A 22,904-nucleotide genomic window follows, 5' to 3' on the forward strand; every position below is an offset into this window, starting at 1 on the left:
TCTCAAGGTGGAAATAGGCTAAGATGCAGTTAGGTCGTAAGAGGGAGATAGGACAAAAGATGGAGATAGGCCATAAGATGGAGATAGGCCATAAGATGGAGATAGGACGTAAGAGAGGGATGGGCCATAAGATTGAGATAGGATGTAAGAGATCGATAAGCCGTGAGAGGGAAATAGGCCTTAAGAGGAAGATAGGCCATAAGATGGAGATAGGACATAAGAGGGAGATGGGCCGTAAGATGGAGATAGACCGATGTAAGTAAGTCCTCCAGCGCTCAGCATTTCCCGAATAGAAAACATTCACTGAAAAGTGGTCACGGGATAGCCAGTACGATGTGTTAAATTCATCCGAGAGATCCTTGCTTTAACATACGTCTAATATAGCCCCCTCTGACAGCGCGGCATTCCCTCAGTGCTGACTCTCTGACAGTGCGGCACTCCCTCAGCACTGACCCTCTGACAGTGCGGCACTCCCTCAGTACTGACCCTCTGACAGTGCGGCACTCCCTCAGTACTGACCCTCTGACAGTGCGGCACTCCCTCAGTACTGACCCTCTGACAGTGCGGCACTCCCTCAGTACTGACCCTCTGACAGTGCGGCACTCCCTCAGTACTGACCCTCTGACAGTGCGGCACCCCCTCAGTACTGACCCTCTGACAGTGCGGCACTCCCTCAGTACTGACCCTCTGACAGTGCGGCACTCCCTCAGTACTGACCCTCTGACAGTGCGGCACCCCCTCAGTACTGACCCTCTGACAGTGCGGCACTCCCTCAGTACTGACACTCTGACAGTGCAGCACTCCCTCAGTACTGACACTCTGACAGTGCGGCATTCCCTCAGTACTGACCCTCTGACAGTGCGGCACTCCCTCAGTACTGACACTCTGACAGTGCGGCACTCCCTCAGTACTGACACTCTGACAGTGCGGCACTCCCTCAGTACTGACCCTCTGACAGTGCGGCACTCCCTCAGTACTGACACTCTGACAGTGCGGCACTCCCTCAGTACTGACCCTCTGACAGTGCGGCACACCCTCAGTACTGACCCTCTGACAGTGCGGCACTCCCTGTGCTGACCCTCTGACAGTGCGGCGCTCCCTCAGTACTGACCCTCTGACAGTGCGGCACTCCCTCAGTACTGACCCTCTGACAGTGCGGCACTCCCTCAGTACTGACCCTCTGACAGTGCGGCACTCCCTCAGTACTGACCCTCTGACAGTGCGGCACTCCCTGTGCTGACCCTCTGACAGTGCGGCACTCCCTCAGTACTGACCCTCTGACAGTGCGGCTCTCCCTCAGTACGGACCCTCTGACAGCGCGGCACTCCCTCAGTACTGACCCTCTGACAGTGCGGCGCTCCCTCAGTACTGACCCTCTGACAGTGCGGCTCTCCCTCAGTACTGACCCTCTGACAGTGCGGCACTCCCTCAGTACTGACCCTCTGACAGTGCGGCACTCCCTCAGTAGTGACCCTCTGACAGTGCGGCACTCCCTCAGTACTGACCCTCTGACAGTGCAGCACTCCCTCAGTACTGACCCTCTGACAGTGCGGCACTCCCTCAGTACTGACCCTCTGACAGTGCAGCACTCCCTCAGTACTGACCCTCTGACAGTGCAGCACTCCCTCAGTACTGACCCTCTGACAGTGCGGCACTCCCTCAGTACTGACCCTCTGACAGTGCGGCACACCCTCAGTACTGACCCTCTGACAGTGCGGCACTCCCTCAGTAGTGACCCTCTGACAGCGCGGCACTCCCTCAGTACTGATCCTCTGACAGAGGAACACTCCCTCAGTACTGACCCTCTGACAGTGCGACACTCCCTCAGTACTGACCCTCTGACAGTGCGGCACACCCTCAGTACTGACCCTCTGACAGTGCGGCACTCCCTCAGTACTGACCCTCTGACAGTGCGGCACACCCTGAGTACTGACCCTCTGCCAGTGCGGCACTCCCTCAGTACAGACCCTCTGACAGTGCGGCACTCCCTCAGTACTGACCCTCTGACAGTGCAGCACTCCCTCAGTACTGACCCTCTGACAGTGCGGCACTCCCTCAGTACTGACCCTCTGACAGTGCGGCACTCCCTCAGTACTGACCCTCTGACAGTGCGGCACTCCCTCAGTACTGACCCTCTGACAGTGCAGCACTCCCTCAGTACTGACTCTCTGACAGTGCGGCACTCCCTCAGTACTGACCCTCTGACAGTGCAGCACTCCCTCAGTACTGACCCTCTGACAGTGCGGCACTCCCTCAGTACTGACCCTCTGACAGTGCGGCACTCCCTCAGTACTGACCCTCTGACAGTGCGGCACTCCCTCAGTACTGACCCTCTGACAGTGCGGCACTCCCTCAGTACTGACAGAGGAGTATTCTATTTTTATGTTCGAATAGATTGGGTGTGATTTGAACCCATGACATTGAGACGAGAAGACGAACCGTTTCCCGTTGAGCTGACAGCGCTGGGACAGCTGGGACACGTGGTATTACTGACCGATGAGCGTGGACCTGCTGTTTACTGTACCTCCTCTTGCTGGGGATAAAACCGATCTCCTCGCTCTCTCCATCCGATTGAACCTTCCTTGCCTGCCACCACTCCTCGTCTGAGGCATCAATCACGTGCAGGATATCACCGAATCGGAAGCTGAGGGCTTGGCTCAGGAATCCACAATCCTTCGTCTTGTCGTAGTCGAACAGAGCTCTGTGGGAGAACAGGGGGAGAGTGAGTGATGGTCGAGGGAACACAGCGCGGAGGAGCAGTGACCCACCTACACCAGTGGCCCAGTGACCCACCTACACCAGTGACCCAGTGACTGTGACAGTGACCCAGTGACTCTGACAGTGACCCAGTGATTCTGACAGTAACCCAGTGACTATGACAGTGACCCAGTGACTCTGACAGTGACCCCGTGACTGTGACAGTGACCCAGTGACTCTGACAGTGACCCCGTGACTGTGACAGTGACCCAGTGACTCTGACAGTGACCCAGTGATTCTGACAGTAACCCAGTGACTATGACAGTGACCCAGTGACTCTGACAGTGACCCAGTGACTCTGACAGTGACCCAGTGACCCTGTCAGTGACCCAGTGACTGTGACAGTGACCCAGTGATTCTGACAGTGACCCGGTGACGCTGACAGTGACCCCGTGACTCTGACAGTGACCCAGTGACTGTGACAGTGACCCAGTGACTCTGACGGTGACCCCGTGACTCTGACGGTGACCCCGTGACTCTGACAGTGACCCAGTGACTCTGACAGTGACCCAGTGACTCTGACAGTGACCAAGTGACTGTGACAGTGACCCAGTGACTCTGACAGTGACCCAGTGACTCTGACAGTGACCCAGTGACTGTGACAGTGACCCAGTGACTCTGACAGTGACCCAGTGACTCTGACAGTGACCCAGTGACTGTGACAGTGACCCAGTGACTCTGACAGTGACCCAGTGACTCTGACAGTGACCCAGTGACTCTGACAGTGACCCAGTGACTCTGACAGTGACCCGGTGACTGTGACAGTGACCCAGTGACTCTGACAGTGACCCAGTGACTGTGACAGTGACCCAGTGACTCTGACAGTGACCCAGTGACTCTGACAGTGACCCGGTGACTGTGACAGTGACCCAGTGACTCTGACAGTGAGCCGGTGACTCTGACGGTGACCCGGTGACTGTGACAGTGACCCAGTGACTCTGACAGTGACCCCGTGACTCTGACAGTGACCCTGACAGTGACCCAGTGACTCTGACAGTGACCCGGTGACGCTGACAGTGACCCAGTGACTCTGACAGTGATCCGGTGACTGTGACAGTGACTCGGTGACTCTGACAGTGACCCAGTGATTCTGACAGTGACCCAGTGACTCTGACAGTGACCCCGTGACTCTGACAGTGACCCCGTGACTCTGACAGTGACCCCGTGACTCTGACAGTGACCCAGTGACTCTGACGGTGACCCAGTGACTCTGACAGTGACCCAGTGACTGTGACAGTGACCCAGTGACTCTGACAGTGACCCAGTGACTGTGACAGTGACCCAGTGACTGTGACAGTGACCCAGTGACTCTGATGGTGACCCAGTGACTCTGACGGTGACCCAGTGACTCTGACAGTGACCCAGTGACTGTGACAGTGACCCAGTGTGTCTGACAGTGACCCAGTGACTGTGACAGTGACCCCGTGACTCTGACAGTGACCCCGTGACTCTGACAGTGACCCCGTGACGCTGACAGTGACCCAGTGACTCTGACAGTGACCCAGTGACTCTGACAGTGGCCCAGTGACTCTGACAGTGGCCCAGTGACTGTGACAGTGACCCCGTGACTCTGACAGTGACCCAGTGATTCTGACAGTGACCCCGTGACTCTGACAGTGACCCAGTGACTGTGACAGTGACCCCGTGACTCTGACAGTGACCCAGTGTGTCTGACAGTGACCCAGTGACTGTGACAGTGACCCCGTGACTCTGACAGTGACCCTGACAGTGACCCAGTGACTCTGACAGTGACCCAGTGACTCTGACAGTGACTCTGACAGTGACCCAGTGACTGTGACAGTGACCCAGTGACTCTGACAGTGACCCAGTGACTCTGACAGTGACCCTGACAGTGACCCAGTGACTCTGACAGTGACCCAGTGACTGTGACAGTGACCCAGTGACTCTGACAGTGACCCAGTGACTCTGACAGTGACAGTGATCCAGTGACTCTGACAGTGACCCAGTGACTGTGACAGTGACCCAGTGACCCTGACAGTGACCCAGTGACTCTGACAGTGACCCAGTGACTCTGACAGTGACCCAGTGACTGTGACAGTGACCCAGTGACTCTGACAGTGACCCAGTGACTCTGACAGTGACCCAGTGACTGTGACAGTGACCCAGTGACTGTGACAGTGACCCAGTGACTCTGACAGTGACCCAGTGACTGTGACAGTGACCCAGTGACTCTGACAGTGACCCAGTGACTCTGACAGTGACCCAGTGACTCTGACAGTGACCCAGTGACTGTGACAGTGACCCAGTGACTCTGACAGTGACCCAGTGACTCTGACAGTGACCCGGTGACTGTGACAGTGACCCAGTGACTCTGACAGTGAGCCGGTGACTCTGACGGTGACCCGGTGACTGTGACAGTGACCCAGTGACTCTGACAGTGACCCAGTGACTGTGACAGTGACCCAGTGACTCTGACAGTGATCCGGTGACTGTGACAGTGACTCGGTGACTCTGACAGTGACCCAGTGATTCTGACAGTGACCCCGTGACTCTGACAGTGACCCCGTGACTCTGACAGTGACCCCGTGACTCTGACAGTGACCCAGTGACTCTGACGGTGACCCAGTGACTCTGACAGTGACCCAGTGACTGTGACAGTGACCCAGTGACTCTGACAGTGACCCAGTGACTGTGACAGTGACCCAGTGACTCTGACAGTGATCCGGTGACTGTGACAGTGACTCGGTGACTCTGACAGTGACCCAGTGATTCTGACAGTGACCCCGTGACTCTGACAGTGACCCCGTGACTCTGACAGTGACCCCGTGACTCTGACAGTGACCCAGTGACTCTGACGGTGACCCAGTGACTCTGACAGTGACCCAGTGACTGTGACAGTGACCCAGTGACTCTGACAGTGACCCAGTGACTCTGACAGTGACCCAGTGACTGTGACAGTGACCCAGTGACTCTGACGGTGACCCAGTGACTCTGACAGTGACCCAGTGACTGTGACAGTGACCCAGTGTGTCTGACAGTGACCCAGTGACTGTGACAGTGACCCCGTGACTCTGACAGTGACCCCGTGACTCTGACAGTGACCCCGTGACTCTGACAGTGACCCAGTGACTCTGACAGTGACCCAGTGACTCTGACAGTGGCCCAGTGACTGTGACAGTGACCCCGTGACTCTGACAGTGACCCAGTGATTCTGACAGTGACCCCGTGACTCTGACAGTGACCCAGTGACTGTGACAGTGACCCCGTGACTCTGACAGTGACCCAGTGTGTCTGACAGTGACCCAGTGACTGTGACAGTGACCCCGTGACTCTGACAGTGACCCCGTGACTCTGACAGTGACCCCGTGACTCTGACAGTGACCCCGTGACTCTGACAGTGACCCTGACAGTGACCCAGTGACTCTGACAGTGACCCAGTGACTCTGACAGTGACTCTGACAGTGACCCAGTGACTGTGACAGTGACCCAGTGACTCTGACAGTGACCCAGTGACTCTGACAGTGACCCTGACAGTGACCCAGTGACTCTGACAGTGACCCAGTGACTGTGACAGTGACCCAGTGACTCTGACAGTGACCCAGTGACCCAGTGACTCTGACAGTGACCCAGTGACTCTGACAGTGACAGTGATCCAGTGACTCTGACAGTGACTGTGACAGTGACCCAGTGACTCTGACAGTGACCCAGTGACTCTGACAGTGACCCTGACAGTGACCCAGTGACTCTGACAGTGACCCAGTGACTGTGACAGTGACCCAGTGACTCTGACAGTGACCCAGTGACTCTGACAGTGACCCAGTGACTCTGACAGTGACCCAGTGACTCTGACAGTGACCCAGTGACTCTGACAGTGACCCAGTGACTCTGACGGTGACCCAGTGACTCTGACGGTGACCCAGTGACTGTGACGGTGACCCAGTGACTCTGACAGTGACCCAGTGACTCTGACGGTGACCCAGTGACTCTGACAGTGACCCAGTGACTCTGACAGTGACCCAGTGACTCTGACGGTGACCCAGTGACTCTGACGGTAACCCAGTGACTCTGACGGTGACCCAGTGACTGTGACAGTGGCCCAGTGACTCTGACGGTGACCCAGTGACTCTGACGGTGACCCAGTGACTCTGACGGTGACCCAGTGACTGTGACGGTGACCCAGTGACTCTGACGGTGACCCAGTGACTCTGACAGTGACTCTGACAGTGACCCAGTGATTCTGACAGTGACCCAGTGACTGTGACAGTGACCCAGTGACCCTGACAGTGACCCGGTGACTCTGACAGTGACCCGGTGACTCTGACAGTGACCCAGTGACTCTGACAGTGACCCAGTGACTCTGACAGTGACCCAGTGACTCTGACAGTGACCCAGTGACTCTGACAGTGACCCTGACAGTGACCCAGTGACTCTGACAGTGACCCAGTGACTGTGACAGTGACCCAGTGACTCTGACAGTGACCCAGTGACTCTGACAGTGACCCAGTGACCCTGTGACTCTGACAGTGACCCTGACAGTGACCCAGTGACTCTGACAGTGACCCAGTGACTCTGACAGTGACCCAGTGACCCTGTGACTCTGACAGTGACCCTGACAGTGACCCAGTGACTCTGACAGTGACCCAGTGACTGTGACAGTGACCCAGTGACTCTGACAGTGACCCAGTGACTCTGACAGTGACCCTGACAGTGACCCAGTGACTCTGACAGTGACCCAGTGACTGTGACCCAGTGACTGTGACAGTGACCCCGTGACTCTGACAGTGACCCAGTGACTCTGACAATGACCCAGTGATTCTGACAGTGACCCCGTGACTCTGACAGTGACCCAGTGACTGTGACAGTGACCCAGTGATTCTGACAGTGACCCAGTGACTCTGACGGTGACCCGGTGACTGTGACAGTGACCCAGTGACTCTGACAGTGACCCAGTGACTCTGACAGTGACCCAGTGACTCTGACAGTGACCCAGTGACTCTGACAGTGACCCCGTGACTCTGACAGTGACCCCGTGACTCTGACAGTGACCCAGTGACTGTGACAGTGACCCAGTGACTCTGACAGTGACCCCGTGACTCTGACAGTGGCCCAGTGACTGTGACAGTGACCCAGTGACTCTGACAGTGACCCAGTGACTGTGACAGTGACCCAATGACGCTGACAGTGACCCCGTGACTCTGACAGTGACCCCGTGACTCTGACAGTGACCCAGTGATTCTGACAGTGACCCAGTGATTCTGACAGTGACCCCGTGACTCTGACAGTGACCCAGTGACTGTGACAGTGACCCCGTGACTCTGACAGTGACCCCGTGACTCTGACAGTGACCCCGTGACTCTGACAGTGACCCTGACAGTGACCCAGTGACTCTGACAGTGACCCAGTGACTCTGACAGTGACCCAGTGACTGTGACAGTGACCCAGTGACTCTGACAGTGACCCAGTGACTCTGACAGTGACCCTGACAGTGACCCAGTGACTGTGACAGTGACCCAGTGACTGTGACAGTGACCCAGTGACTCTGACAGTGACCCAGTGACTCTGACAGTGACCCAGTGACTCTGACAGTGACAGTGATCCAGTGACTCTGACAGTGACCCAGTGACTGTGACAGTGACCCAGTGACTCTGACAGTGACCCAGTGACTCTGACAGTGACCCTGACAGTGACCCAGTGACTCTGACAGTGACCCAGTGACTGTGACAGTGACCCAGTGACTCTGACAGTGACCCAGTGACTCTGACAGTGACCCAGTGACTCTGACAGTGACCCAGTGACTCTGACGGTGACCCAGTGACTCTGACGGTGACCCAGTGACTGTGACGGTGACCCAGTGACTCTGACAGTGACCCAGTGACTCTGACGGTGACCCAGTGACTCTGACGGTGACCCAGTGACTCTGACGGTAACCCAGTGACTCTGACGGTGACCCAGTGACTGTGACAGTGACCCAGTGACTCTGACGGTGACCCAGTGACTGTGACGGTGACCCAGTGACTCTGACGGTGACCCAGTGACTCTGACAGTGACTCTGACAGTGACCCAGTGATTCTGACAGTGACCCAGTGACTGTGACAGTGACCCAGTGACCCTGACAGTGACCCGGTGACTCTGACAGTGACCCGGTGACTCTGACAGTGACCCAGTGACTCTGACAGTGACCCAGTGACTCTGACAGTGACCCAGTGACTCTGACAGTGACCCAGTGACTCTGACAGTGACCCAGTGACTCTGACAGTGACCCTGACAGTGACCCAGTGACTCTGACAGTGACCCAGTGACTGTGACAGTGACCCAGTGACTCTGACAGTGACCCAGTGACTCTGACAGTGACCCAGTGACCCTGTGACTCTGACAGTGACCCTGACAGTGACCCAGTGACTCTGACAGTGACCCAGTGACTGTGACAGTGACCCAGTGACTCTGACAGTGACCCAGTGACTCTGACAGTGACCCTGACAGTGACCCAGTGACTCTGACAGTGACCCAGTGACTGTGACCCAGTGACTGTGACAGTGACCCCGTGACTCTGACAGTGACCCAGTGACTCTGACAATGACCCAGTGATTCTGACAGTGACCCCGTGACTCTGACAGTGACCCAGTGACTGTGACAGTGACCCAGTGATTCTGACAGTGACCCAGTGACTCTGACGGTGACCCGGTGACTGTGACAGTGACCCAGTGACTCTGACAGTGACCCAGTGACTCTGACCGTGACCCCGTGACTCTGACCGTGACCCCGTGACTCTGACCGTGACCCAGTGACTGTGACAGTGACCCAGTGATTCTGACGGTGACCCAGTGACTGTGACAGTGACCCAGTGACTCTGACAGTGACCCAGTGACTCTGACAGTGACCCAGTGACTCTGACAGTGACCCAGTGACGCTGACAGTGACCCAGTGACGCTGACAGTGACCCAGTGACTCTGACAGTGACCCAGTGACTCTGACCGTGACCCAGTGACTGTGACAGTGACCCAGTGATTCTGACAGTGACCCAGTGACTCTGACGGTGACCCGGTGACTGTGACAGTGACCCAGTGACTCTGACAGTGACCCAGTGACTCTGACAGTGACCCAGTGACTCTGACAGTGACCCAGTGACTCTGACAGTGACCCAGTGACGCTGACAGTGACCCAGTGACGCTGACAGTGACCCAGTGACTCTGACAGTGACCCCGTGACTCTGACAGTGACCCAGTGACTGTGACAGTGACCCAGTGACTCTGACAGTGACCCAGTGACTCTGACAGTGACCCAGTGACTGTGACAGTGACCCAATGACGCTGACAGTGACCCCGTGACTCTGACAGTGACCCAGTGACTGTGACAGTGACCCAGTGACTCTGACAGTGACCCAGTGACTCTGACAGTGACCCAGTGACGCTGACAGTGACCCAGTGACTCTGACAGTGACCCCGTGACTCTGACAGTGACCCAGTGACTGTGACAGTGACCCAGTGACTCTGACAGTGACCCCGTGACTCTGACAGTGACCCCGTGACTCTGACAGTGACCCAGTGACTGTGACAGTGACCCAGTGACTGTGACAGTGACCCAGTGACTCTGACAGTGACCCCGTGACTCTGACAGTGACCCAGTGACTGTGACAGTGACCCGGTGACTGTGACAGTGACCCAGTGACTCTGACAGTGACCCCGTGACTCTGACAGTGACCCAGTGACTGTGACAGTGACCCAGTGACTCTGACAGTGACCCAGTGACTCTGATAGTGACCCAGTGACTGTGACAGTGACCCAGTGACGCTGACAGTGACCCAGTGACTGTGACAGTGACCCAGTGACTGTGACAGTGACCCAGTGACGCTGACAGTGACCCAGTGACGCTGACAGTGACCCAGTGACGCTGACAGTGACCCAGTGACGCTGACAGTGACCCAGTGACTGTGACAGTGACCCAGTGACTCTGACAGTGACCCAGTGACTCTGATAGTGACCCAGTGACGCTGACAGTGACTCTGACGGTGACCCAGTGACTCTGACAGTGACCCAGTGACTGTGACGGTGACCCAGTGACTCTGACAGTGACCCAGTGACTCTGACAGTGACCCAGTGACTCTGACAGTGACCCAGTTACTCAGGCGGGGGATGGGGAATGGGAACGGGGCGGTAGGGGGAGCTGCGCCATGGGGGGGGGCGGATGGTTCTAGAAAGCGCGGGCTTTTTCTTTTCCCGCGCCAGAGAGATGATGGCGGGAAGATAGGCGCAAGGAGGATGGGAGTTCCTCACACGGGGGGGGTCAAGGAGAGAGCGGGAGAAGCCGGGGTCAGTTGAAGTCAGCTGACGTTCAGAAGCAATATGGGGGAGTAACCATGCTAGATGGGGATCTAGCAGGGGGGGGGGGGGGGACGACAACTGGGTTGCTGCTGCTGAGATCGAAAGGGAGCTGGTAAGAGAAGAGGTGGTCGAGGCGGGAATGCGCCGCCTGGGGGACGGGCGGGTGTGCGGAACCGGGACGTGGGACTGGCCCAGAGAGGGTGATGGCTAGTCGACAGGGGAGGGGGGCGGGCAGCCCCCCCAGTCCGGCTGATCACGTGGAACGTGAGAGGCCAAAATGGGCCGATTAAGAGGGCCCGAGTGTTCGCGCACTGAAAGGGACTGAAGGCAGACGTGGCCATGCTTCAGGAGACGCATCTGAAGGTGGCGGACCAGGTTAGGTTAAGGAAAGGGTGGGTGGGACAGGTGTTCCACTCAGGGCTGGACGCAAAGAATAGAGGGGTGGCCATATTGGTGGGGAAACGGGTGTCGTTCGAGGCTAGGAACATTGTAGCGGACAGCGGGGGCAGATATGTGATGGTGAGTGGCAGACTGCAGGGAATGGAGGTCGTGCTGGTCAACGTATATGCCCCGAACTGGGATGATGCGGGATTTATGAAGCGGATGCCTGGTAATGGGGGGGGGACTTCAACACCGTGCTAGACCCAGGGTTAGATAGATCTAGATCCAGGACCAGAAGAAGGCCGGCAGCGGCCAAGGTGCTTCGGGGGTTTATGGACCAAATGGGGGGAGTGGATCCGTGGAGATTTGCTAGGCCGCTGGCCAAAGAGTTCTCCTTTTTCTCCCATGTCCATAAGGTATACTCCCGGATAGATTTCTTCGTTTTGGGAAGGTCACTGATTTCGAGGGTGGAAGGAACGGAGTACTCGGCCATAGCTGTTTCAGACCATGCCCCGCATTGGGTGGATCTGGAACTAGGAGAGGAGAGGGAGCAGCGTCCACTCTGGCGACTGGATGTGGGATTATTGGCGGATGAGGGAGTCTGCGGAAGGGTGCAGGGATGTATCGAAAGGTACCTGGAGGCCAATGATGATGGGGAGGTCCGAGTGGGGGTAGTATGGGAAACACTGAAGGCGGTGGTCAGGGGAGAGTTGATCTCCATCAGGGCTCACAAGGGGAAAACAGAGGCCAAAGAGAGGGAAAGATTACTGGGGGAGATCTTGAGTGTGGATAAGAGATATGCGGAGGCCCCGGACGAAGGACTATATAGGGAGAGGCGACGACTCCAGACGGAGTTTGACCTGCTGACCACAGGGAGGGCAGAGGCACAGTGGAGGAAGGCACAGGGGATGAGATATGAATATGGGGAAAAGGCGAGTCGCCTGTTGGCCCACCAGCTTCGTAAGAGGACAGCGGCGAGGGAAATAGGGGGAGTTAGGGATGATACGGGAACTACGGTGCGGAGAGCAGGGAAGGTGAATGAGGTGTTTAAAATCTTTTATGAGAGGTTATATAGGTCCCAACCCCCGGAGGGAAAAGAGGGGATGCAGCAGTTTCTGGACCAACTAATGTTCCCGAGGGTGGAGGAGCAGGAGGTGGCAGGTCTGGGGGCGCCAATTGAGGTGGATGAGGTGACTAAAGGGCTGGGGAAACATGCAGGCAGGGAAGGCCCCGGGACCTGACGGGTTCCCGGTGGAATTTTACAGGAAATACGTGGACTTGTTGGCCCCGCTGCTGGTAAGAACCTTTAAAGAGGCCAGAGAAGGGGGACCCTACCCCCTACAATGTCGGAGGCGACGATATCACTAATCCTGAAGCGAGATAAAGACCCGCTGCAATGCGGGTCATATAGGCCTATCTCGCTCCTGAATGTGGACGCCAAGTTGTTGGCAAAAGTGCTGACAATGAGGATAGAGGACTGTGTCCCGGGGGTGGTGCATGAAGACCAGACAGGGTTCGTAAAGGGGAGACAATTGAATGTCAACGTGCGACGGCTGTTGGGGGTGATAATGATGTCCCCATCAGAGGGGGAGGCAGAGATAGTGGTGGCAATGGATGCAGAGAAGGCATTTCATAGGGTAGAGTGGGAGTATTTATGGGAGGTGCTGAGGAGGTTTGGGTTCGGGGAGGGGTTTGTCAGTTGGGTCAGACTCCTCTATGGGGCCCCAATGGCAAGTGTAGTCACAAATCGGCAAAGATCGGAGTATTTTCGACTACACAGGGGAACAAGACAGGGATGCCCGCTGTCCCCATTACTGTTCACGCTGGCAATTGAACCACTGGCCATAGCGCTGAGAGACTCTAAGAAATGGAGAGGGGTGGTTAGAGGGGGAGAGGAACACCGACTGTCACTCTACGCAGATGACTTACTGCTGTATGTGGCGGATCCAGTGGGGGGGATGACAGAGGTTATGCAGATATTGAGGGAGTTTGGGGATTTCTCGGGATATAGGCTTAACATGGGGAAGAGCGAGCTTTTCTTGATACACCCTGGGGACCAGAGCAGAGGGATAGATGGCCTGCCGCTAAGGAGAGTGGAAAGAAACTTCCGATACCTGGGGATTCAGATAGCCAGGAGCTGGGGAACCTTACACAGACTCAATCTGACTCGGCTGGTGGAGCAAATGGAAGAGGATTTCAAAAGGTGGGATATGCAGCCGCTGTCACTGGCGGGCAGAGTGCAGGCGATTAAGATGATGGTCCTCCCGAGGTTCCTATTTGTGTTTCAATGCCTCCCTATATTGCTCACTAAGGCCTTTTTCAAGAAAATAGATAGAAGCATCATGAGCTTCGTGTGGGCAGGGAAGGCCCCGAGGGTAAGGAGGGGGTTCCTGCAACGTAGCAGAGACAGAGGGGAACTGGCGTTGCCGAATTTGGGCGACTATTACTGAGCAGCCAAAGTGGCGATGATCCGTAAGTGGGTGATAGAGGGAGAGGGGGCGGCGTGGAAGAGGCTGGAGATGGCGTCCTGCAAAGGAACGAGCTTAAAAGCGCTGGTCACGGCGCCACTACCGCTCTCCCCGGAAAGGTTTACCACAAACCCAGTGGTGGCGGCAACATTAAGTATTTGGGGGCAATGGAGACGACAGAGGGGTGTGCTGGGAGCCTCGGTGTGGTCCCCGATCAGGAACAACCATAGGTTTGCCCCAGGAAGGTTGGACGGAGGGTTCCAGAGCTGGCACCGGGCAGGAATTAAGAGAGTGGGAGACCTATTTGTAGATGGGACGTTTGCGAGCTTGGGAGCGCTAGAGGAAAAGTATGAGCTGCCTCCGGGGAATATCTTTAGGTATATGCAGGTGAGAGCGTTCACGAGACAACAGGTGAGGGAATTTCCGCTGCTCCCGACACAAGGGATCCAGGACAGGGTGCTTTCGGGGGTGTGGGTCGGGAAGGGAAAAGTGTCAGAGATATATCAGGAGATGAGAGAAGAGGGGGAGGAGTTGGTAGAAGAACTGAAGGGGAAATGGGAAGAAGAGCTCGGGGAGGAGATTGAGGAGGGTTTGTGGGCTGATGCCCTAAGCAGGGTAAATTCCTCTTCCTCGTGTGCCAGGCTTAGCCTGGTCCAATTTAAGGTGCTACATAGAGCACACATAACGGGAGCGAGGCTGAGCAGGTTCTTCGGAGTGGAGGACAGGTGCGGGAGGTGCGGGGGGAGCCCGGCGAACCACACACATATGTTTTGGTCATGTCTGGCACTGGAGGGGTAATGGAGGGGAGTGGCAAGAGTGATCCCGAAGGTGGTGAAGGTCCGGGTCAAGCCAAGCTGGGGGTTAGCTATATTTGGGGTAGCGGATGAGCCGGGAGTGCAGGAGGCGAAAGAGGCCGATATTCTGGCCTTTGCGTCCCTAGTAGCCCAGCGAAGGATTTTACTCATGTGGAAGGAAGCGAAACCCCCCGGTGTGGAGGCCTGGATAAACAACATGGCAGGGTTCATAAAACTGGAGCGGACGAAGTTTGCGCTGAGAGGATCGGCTCAGGGGTTCACAAGGAGGAGGCAACCGTTCTTCGACTATCTAGCGGAACGTGAGGGGGAAAATAGATAGCCAGCAGCAGCCCAGAGGGGGGGGGGGGGGTAAATTGCTTTTGTTCTAGATGGGGTGAAGGGGCGGGGGGGGAGCACTATATTGTGTTATGTTGTTAGTTCACTATTTTATTTAAACAATGTTATCTATCAGTTATCATGTCACCGTTTCTGTTGATTTGTAAGGGGGAAAAATTGTGTTTGAAAACTTTAATAAAATATATATTTTTTAAAAAGCAGTGATTCATTATGATGGAAAGGCGCTGCCTGAGAGCGGGGTGGCAGCAGATTCAACAGGAACCTTCAGCCGGGTGAATTGGGTTAAAGACGATGAGTAGAAATGTCAGGAGTGTGGGTAAGAGTACGGGGCCGGGACTAATAGGACGGATCTTCCACAGCAGCTAAGGGCGGTACTGAGGGGTCAATGGGCCCTCACCGGGCTGAATGAGGGGGTGAATACCCGAGCTAGGGAGCTGGGAAATGGGCCTGTGTGCGAGGGTCAGAGGTGTTCCCCTACTTTTGTCACCATCTGTTCTGCACCCTGAGATTTTCCACTTCACCTGATGTAAAAGACTCTCTTGTGATTACTCCTCAGCGAGCTACTGGCAGATCCAATGCTGCTGTTCATTAACTGTTCCCGCAGATCGTGGATTTTCGCTTCAAAGCGACTATACTCTGTGGAGAGAGAGAGGAGACGGACACATGGAAAACACCAGTCTGTTGAGGGACAAAGAAATTCCTGCATTTCAATAGATCCCCACACATCCCTCGAGTGTTCCCAAGCACATTACAGCACTGCCTGACCCTCCGACAGTGCGGCACTCCCTCAGTACTGACCCTCTGACAGTGCGGCCCTCCCTCAGGACTGACCCTCTGACAGTGCGGCACTCCCTCAATACTGACCCTCTGACAGTGCGGCACTCCCTCAGTACTGACCCTCTGACAGTGCGGCACTCCCTCAGTACTGACCCTCTGACAGTGCGGCACTCCCTCAGTACTGACCCTCTGACAGTGCAGCACTCCCTCAGTACTGACCCTCCGACAGTGCGGCACTCCCTCAGTACTGACCCTCTGACAGTGCGGCACACCCTCAGTACTGACCCTCTGACAGTGCGGCACTCCCTCAGTACTGACGCTCTGACAGTGCGGCACTCCCTCAGTACTGACGCTCTGACAGTGTGGCACTCCCTCAGTACTGACCCGCTGACAGTGCGGCAGCCCCTCAGTACTGACCCTCTGACAGTGCGGCACTCCCTCAGTACTGACTCTCTGACAGTGCAGCACTCCCTCAGTATTGACCCTCTGACAGTGCGGCACTCCCGCAGTACTGACCCTCTGACAGTGCGGCACTCCCTCAGTACTGACCCTCTGACAGTGCGGCACTCCCTCAGTACTGACCCTCTGACAGTGCGGCACTCCCTCAGTACTGACCCTCTGACAGTGCGGCATTCCCTCAGTACTGACCCTCTGACACTGCGGCACTCCCTCAGTACTGACCCTCTGACAGTGCGGCACTCCCTCAGTACTGACCCTCTGACAGTGCGGCACTCCCTCAGTACTGACCCTCTGACAGTGCGGCACTCCCTCAGTACTGACCCTCTGACAGTGCGGCACTCCCACAGTACTGACCCTCTGACAGTGCGGCACTCCCTCAGTACTGACCCTCTGACAGTGCGGCACTCCCTCAGTACTGACCCTCTGACAGTGCGGCACTCCCACAGTACTGACCCTCTGACAGTGCGGCACTCCCTCAGTACTGACCCTCTGACAGTGCGGCACTCCCTCAGTACTGACCCTCTGACAGTGCGGCACTCCCTCAGTACTGACCCTCTGACAGTGCGGCACTCCCTCAGTACTGACCCTCTGACAGTGCGGCACTCCCTCAGTACTGACCCTCTGATGGTGCCGCACTCCCTCAATACTGGCCCTCTGACAGTGCTGCACTCCCTCAGTACTGACCCTCTGACAGTGCAGCACTCTCTCAGTACTGACCATCTGACAGTGCGGCACTCCCTCAGTACTGACCCACTGACAGTGCGGCACTCCCTCAGTACTGACCCTCTGACAGTGCGGCGCTCCCTCAGTACTGACCCTCTGACAGTGCGGCACTCCCTCAGTACTGACCCACTGACAGTGCGGCACCCCCTCAGTACTGACCCTCTGACAGGGTCGCTGCGCGGGTACATTGAAGGTTGTTTCTCGTGTCTCTCAGTCACCCACCTTCGGGTTTGTACTGGGCGATAATCGTGACTGTTTGTCCAGCATTCTTCAGCGCGGCTGCTGCTTGCTCGTGTGTGGCGTTCCGTAAATCCACTCCGTTTACCTGGGCAGGGAAAAGAAATAAAACGCTCAGGTGTGCGCGAATATTCCTCCAAATCCTTTCACCCGTTTGAACAATCAGAGGGACAGGAGGAGGCCATTCAGCCCCTCTCGAGCCTGTTGCACCGATCAGTGAGGTCATGCTTGATCCATATTTTAATCCTCCATCCAGATGCCCGCTCCGCTCTGTGTGAGGGACGTGCTCCGGGACATGCTCCCTGAATAACCCCCCCCAACCCGGCTCCATGTTTAAAGCTCTGTTCCCCCTTGTCCTGGACACTCCCTCCCCTGACCAGGGGGGAATAGTTTCCCTCACTCGACCCTATCGAATACTTTAACCAACTTAAACCCCTCGATTAGATCACCCCTTAGATCATCCGCTTTGCAAAGCTGTCCTGCTTGTTGGAGTGCGTGAGGATCCCGGAGCAAACCCCCACTCTTGTTGGGATCCCGGAGCGGACCCCCACTCTTGTTGGGATCCCGGAGCGGACCCCCACTCTTGTTGGGATCCCGGAACAAACCCCCACTCTTGTTGGGATCCCGGAGCAAACCCCCACTCTTGTTGGGATCCCGGAGCGGACCCCCACTCTTGTTGGGATCCCGGAACAAACCCCCACTCTTGTTGGGATCCCGGAACAAACCCCCACTCTTGTTGGGATCCCGGAGCGGACCCCCACTCTTGTTGGGATCCCGGAGCAAACCCCCACTCTTGTTGGGATCCCGGAACAAACCCCCACTCTTGTTGGGATCCCAGAGCGGACCCCCACTCTTGTTGGGATCCCGGAGCAAACCCCCACTCTTGTTGGGATCCCGGAGCAAACCCCCACTCTTGTTGGGATCCCGGAGCAAACCCCACTCTTGTTGGGATCCCGGAACAAACCCCCACTCTTGTTGGGATCCCGGAGCAAACCCCCACTCTTGTTGGGATCCCGGAGCAAACCCCCACTCTTGTTGGGATCCCGGAGCGGACCCCCACTCTTGTTGGGATCCCGGAGCGGACCCCCACTCTTGTTGGGATCCCGGAGCAAACCCCCACTCTTGTTGGGATCCCGGAGCAAACCCCACTCTTGTTGGGATCCCGGAGCAAACCCCACTCTTGTTGGGATCCCGGAGCAAACCCCCACTCTTGTTGGGATCCCGGAGCAAACCCCCACTCTTGTTGGGATCCCGGAGCGGACCCCAAAACTATTTTTTCAATTCGTAATGACTCTGATCAATTGCCACTTTTTATGCTGAAACAAACTTTAATTTAAACTCAAGGGGCGGGGTTTTCTCACCCCGGGGCCGGGCTGGAGCATCGCCGTGATCGGCGCGAATCGCACCACGCCGGCTCGACGCTGGCACACCATCCTCCGCATAGCGGAGAATCGGCGCCATTGGTGGCGGCGTGGTTGGCGCGCCGCCGGGCGGGGGCCGCTCTACGGGGTCCCGTTCCCCCCCCCCCCCCCCCCCGATTCGCTGCCCGGGACGGGCCGAGCGGCCGTCGTAAAAACGGCGAGTCCCCGTCGCCGACACCTGCTCTCAGCCGGCGGGAACTCGGCGTGGCAGGGTCGGGGGTGCGGCCCTGGGAGGTGGGCCTCCGATGTGGCCTGGCCCGCGATCGGGGCCCACTGATCGGCGGGACGGCCTCTCTGGCTGGGGGCCTCCTTTCTTCAGCGCCGGCTCCTGTAGTCCTGCGGCATGTTGCGTCGGGGCCGGCGCGGAGAAGGAGGCCACCGCGCATGTGCGGGCTGGCGCAGTGGCACTGAGCATGTGCGGGCTGGCGCGGTGGCACTGAGCATGTGCGGGCTGGCGCCGGTGGCACTGAGCATGTGCGGGCTGGCGCCGGTGGCACTGAGCATGTGCGGGCTGGCGCCGGTGGCACTGAGCATGTGCGGGCTGGCGCCGGTGGCACTGAGCATGTGCGGGCTGGCGCGGTGGCACTGAGCATGTGCGAGCTGGCGCGGTGGCACTGAGCATGTGCGGGCTGGCGCCGGTGGCACTGAGCATGTGCGGGCTGGCGCCGGTGGCACTGAGCATGTGCGGGCTGGCGAGGTGGCACTGAGCATGTGCGGGCTGGCGCGGTGGCACTGAGCATGTGCGGGCTGGCGCCGGTGGCACTGAGCATGTGCGGGCTGGCGAGGTGGCACTGAGCATGCGCGGGTTGGCGCGGTGGCACTGAGCATGCGCGAGCTGGCGCGGTGGCACTGAGCATGCGTGGGCTGGCGCGGTGGCACTAAGCATGCGCGGGTTGGCGCGGTGGCACTGAGCATGCGCGAGCTGGCGCGGTGGCACTGAGCATGCGCGGGTCCAGCACCGGTGGCACTGAGCATGTGCGGGCTGGCGCGGTGGCACTGAGCATGCGCGGGTTGGCGCGGTGGCACTGAGCATGCGTGGGCTGGCGCGGTGGCACTGAGCATGTGCGGGCTGGCGCGGTGGCACTGAGCATGCGTGGGCTGGCGCGGTGGCACTGAGCATGTGCGGGCTGGCGCGGTGGCACTGAGCATGCGCGGGTTGGCGCGGTGGCACTGAGCATGCGCGGGTTGGCGCGGTGGCACTGAGCATGCGCGGGCTGGCGCCGGTGGCACTGAGCATGTGCGGGCTGGCGCGGTGGCACTGAGCCTGTGCGGGCTGGCGCGGTGGCACTGAGCATGCGTGGTTCCAGCGCCGGTGGCACTGAGCATGTGCGGGCTGGCGCGGTGGAACTGAGCATGCGCGGGTCCAGCACCGGTGGCACTGAGCATGTGCGGGCTGGCGCGGTGGCACTGGGCATGCGCGGGTTGGCGCCGGTGGCACTGAGCATGCGCGGGCTGGCGCCGGTGGCACTGAGCATGCGTGGGCTGGCGCCGGTGGCACTGAGCATGTGCGGGTTGGCGCGGTGGCACTGAGCATGTGCGGGTTGGCGCCGGTGGCACTGAGCATGTGCGGGTCCAGCACCGGTGGCACTGAGCATGTGCGGGTTGGCGCGGTGGCACTGAGCATGTGCGGGCTGGCGCGGTGGCACTGAGCATGTGCGGGTTGGCGCGGTGGCACTGAGCATGTGCGGGTTGGCGCCGGTGGCACTGAGCATGCGCGGGTCCAGCACCGGTGGCACTGAGCATGTGCGGGTTGGCGCGGTGGCACTGAGCATGTGCGGGCTGGCGCGGTGGCACTGAGCATGCGCGGGCTGGCGCGGTGGCACTGAGCATGCGCGGGCTGGCGCGGTGGCACTGAGCATGCGTGGTTCCAGCGCCGGTGGCACTGAGCATGTGCGGGCTGGCGCGGTGGCACTGAGCATGCGCGGGTCCAGCACCGGTGGCACTGAGCATGCGCGAGCTGGCGCCGGTGGCACTGAGCATGTGCGGGCTGGCGCCGGTAGCACTGAGCATGCGCGGGTCCAGCACCGGTGGCACTGGGCATGCGCGGGTTGGCGCCGGTGGCACTGAGCATGCGTGGGCTGGCGCCGGTGGCACTGAGCATGTGCGGGTTGGCGCCGGTGGCACTGAGCATGCGCGGGTCCAGCACCGGTGGCACTGAGCATGTGCGGGTTGGCGCCGGTGGCACTGAGCATGCGTGGGCTGGCGCCGGTGGCACTGAGCATGTGCGGGTTGGCGCCGGTGGCACTGAGCATGCGCGGGTCCAGCACCGGTGGCACTGAGCATGCGTGGGTTGGCGCGGTGGCACTGAGCTTGCGCGGGCTGGCGCCGGTGGCACTGAGCATGTGCGGGTTGGCGCGGTGGCACTGAGCATGTGCGGGTTGGCGCCGGTGGCACTGAGCATGTGCGGGCTGGCGCGGTGGCACTGAGCATGCGTGGGCTGGCGCCGGTGGCACTGAGCATGCGCGAGCTGGCGAGGTGGCACTGAGCATGCGCGAGCTGGCGCCGGTGGCACTGTGCATGAGCGGGCTGGCGCGGTGGCACTGAGCATGTGCGGGTTGGCGCCGGTGGCACTGAGCATGCGCGGGCTGGCGAGGTGGCACTGAGCATGCGCGGGTCCAGCACCGGTGGCACTGAGCATGTGCGGGTTGGCGCGGTGGCACTGAGCATGTGCGGGTTGGCGCCGGTGGCACTGAGCATGCGCGGGTCCAGCACCGGTGGCACTGAGCATGCGCGGGCTGGCGCCGGTGGCACTGAGCATGTGCGGGCTGGCGCGGTGGCACTGAGCATGCGCGGGCTGGCGCCGGTGGCACTGAGCATGTGCGGGCTGGCGCGGTGGCACTGAGCATGTGCGGGCTGGCGCGGTGGCACTGAGCATGCGTGGGCTGGCGCGGTGGCACTGAGCATGTGCGGGCTGGCGCCGGTGGCACTGAGCATGTGCGGGCTGGCGCCGGTGGCACTGTGCATGTGCGGGCTGGCGCGGTGGCACTGAGCATGTGCGGGTTGGCGCCGGTGGCACTGAGCATGCGCGGGCTGGCGAGGTGGCACTGAGCATGCGCGGGCTGACGGCGCCCTGTTGACGCCGGGATCAGCAGCTGGAGCGGCGAGGGTCACTCCAGTGCCCTGCTGGCCCCCTGTAGGGGCCAGAATTGATGATCCTGAGGCCGTGTTGACGCCGTCGGGAAACATCAACACTTAGCCTCAGGATCACAGAATCCCGCCCAGGATTAAACACATTAACATCAAAAAGTATCTTTACAATGATTAGTTAAACAGTTTGCAAATAAAGGGAAAACCTTAACTTACTATCGGCACCTGCCACTAATTCCAATTAACCCAATACAGTTCAAATGCCACTTATAAATAAAGTTCATAAAACAGGTGACTTGCTTAGCTGCGTAGATACTTTTAGAGAGATCCTTTCAGAAGTACACTTCTGTCTTGTCAGACTCCAATCCTATGGCACACAGCAGTTCAACTTAAAATCTTCTAGCAGACTGCAAATCTACAGACAGACCTGGCTTCTCCCATTAATTACACCATCTGTATCCCACCATGTTCCATGCCCAGTTTAGCTGGGACTAAATACAATCCTTCAGAAATAAGACCATAAAACATAGGAGCAGAATTAGGCCACTCGGCCCATCGAGTCTGCTCCGCCATTCAATTATGGCTGATATTTTCTCATCCCCATTCTCCTGCCTTCTCCCCATAACCCCTGATCCCCTTATTAATCAAGAACCTATCTATCTCTGTCTTAAAGACACTCAGTGAATTGGCCTCCACAGCCTTCTGCGGCAAAGAGTTCCACAGATTCACCACCCTCTGGCTGAAGAAATCCCTCCTCATCCCTGTTCCAAAGAATCGTCCCTTTAGTCTGAGATGGTGTCCTCTGGTTTTAGATTTTCCTACAAGTGGAAACATCCTCTCCACGTCCACTCTATCCAGTCCTCGCAGTATCCTGTAAGTTTCAATAAGATCCCCCCTCATCCTTCTAAACTCCAACGAGTACCCAGAGTCCTCAACCGTTCCTCATACGACAAGTTCTTCATTCCAGGGATCATTCTTGTGAACCTCCTCTGGACCCTTTCCAAGGCCAACACATCCTTCCTTAGGTACGGGGCCCAAACCTGCTCACAATGATCTGCACTCCAGGGAATCTCCAGCAATCACGATATAATTCCGTTAGCCCTTTATCGGTCATCAAGTAACTGGTTGTAATGAACGATTACCTCACCTTTTACGACTCTTTAA

At 58.0% G+C, this 22,904-nt stretch overlaps 1 protein-coding gene across 4 annotated transcripts in view; it reads right to left on the bottom strand.

Moving 5' to 3' along the window:
• Positions 1 to 22,904, bottom strand: part of LOC140404625 (disks large homolog 4) — a 912,024-nt gene that overhangs the window by 49,049 nt on the left and 840,071 nt on the right. For all 4 annotated transcript variants that reach the window (XM_072493232.1, XM_072493231.1, XM_072493230.1 and 1 more), the window contains 3 exons: positions 17,218 to 17,320; positions 15,558 to 15,672; positions 2,525 to 2,701 (listed from right to left, as the gene is read on the bottom strand). In XM_072493232.1, the coding sequence (XP_072349333.1) occupies positions 2,525 to 2,701; positions 15,558 to 15,672; positions 17,218 to 17,320 (395 nt within the window). The remainder of the gene's footprint in view (positions 1 to 2,524; positions 2,702 to 15,557; positions 15,673 to 17,217; positions 17,321 to 22,904) is intronic.

The sequence above is a fragment of the Scyliorhinus torazame genome, chromosome 31 (genome assembly GCF_047496885.1).
Source record: "Scyliorhinus torazame isolate Kashiwa2021f chromosome 31, sScyTor2.1, whole genome shotgun sequence".
NCBI classification, from domain to species: Eukaryota; Metazoa; Chordata; class Chondrichthyes; order Carcharhiniformes; family Scyliorhinidae; genus Scyliorhinus; species Scyliorhinus torazame.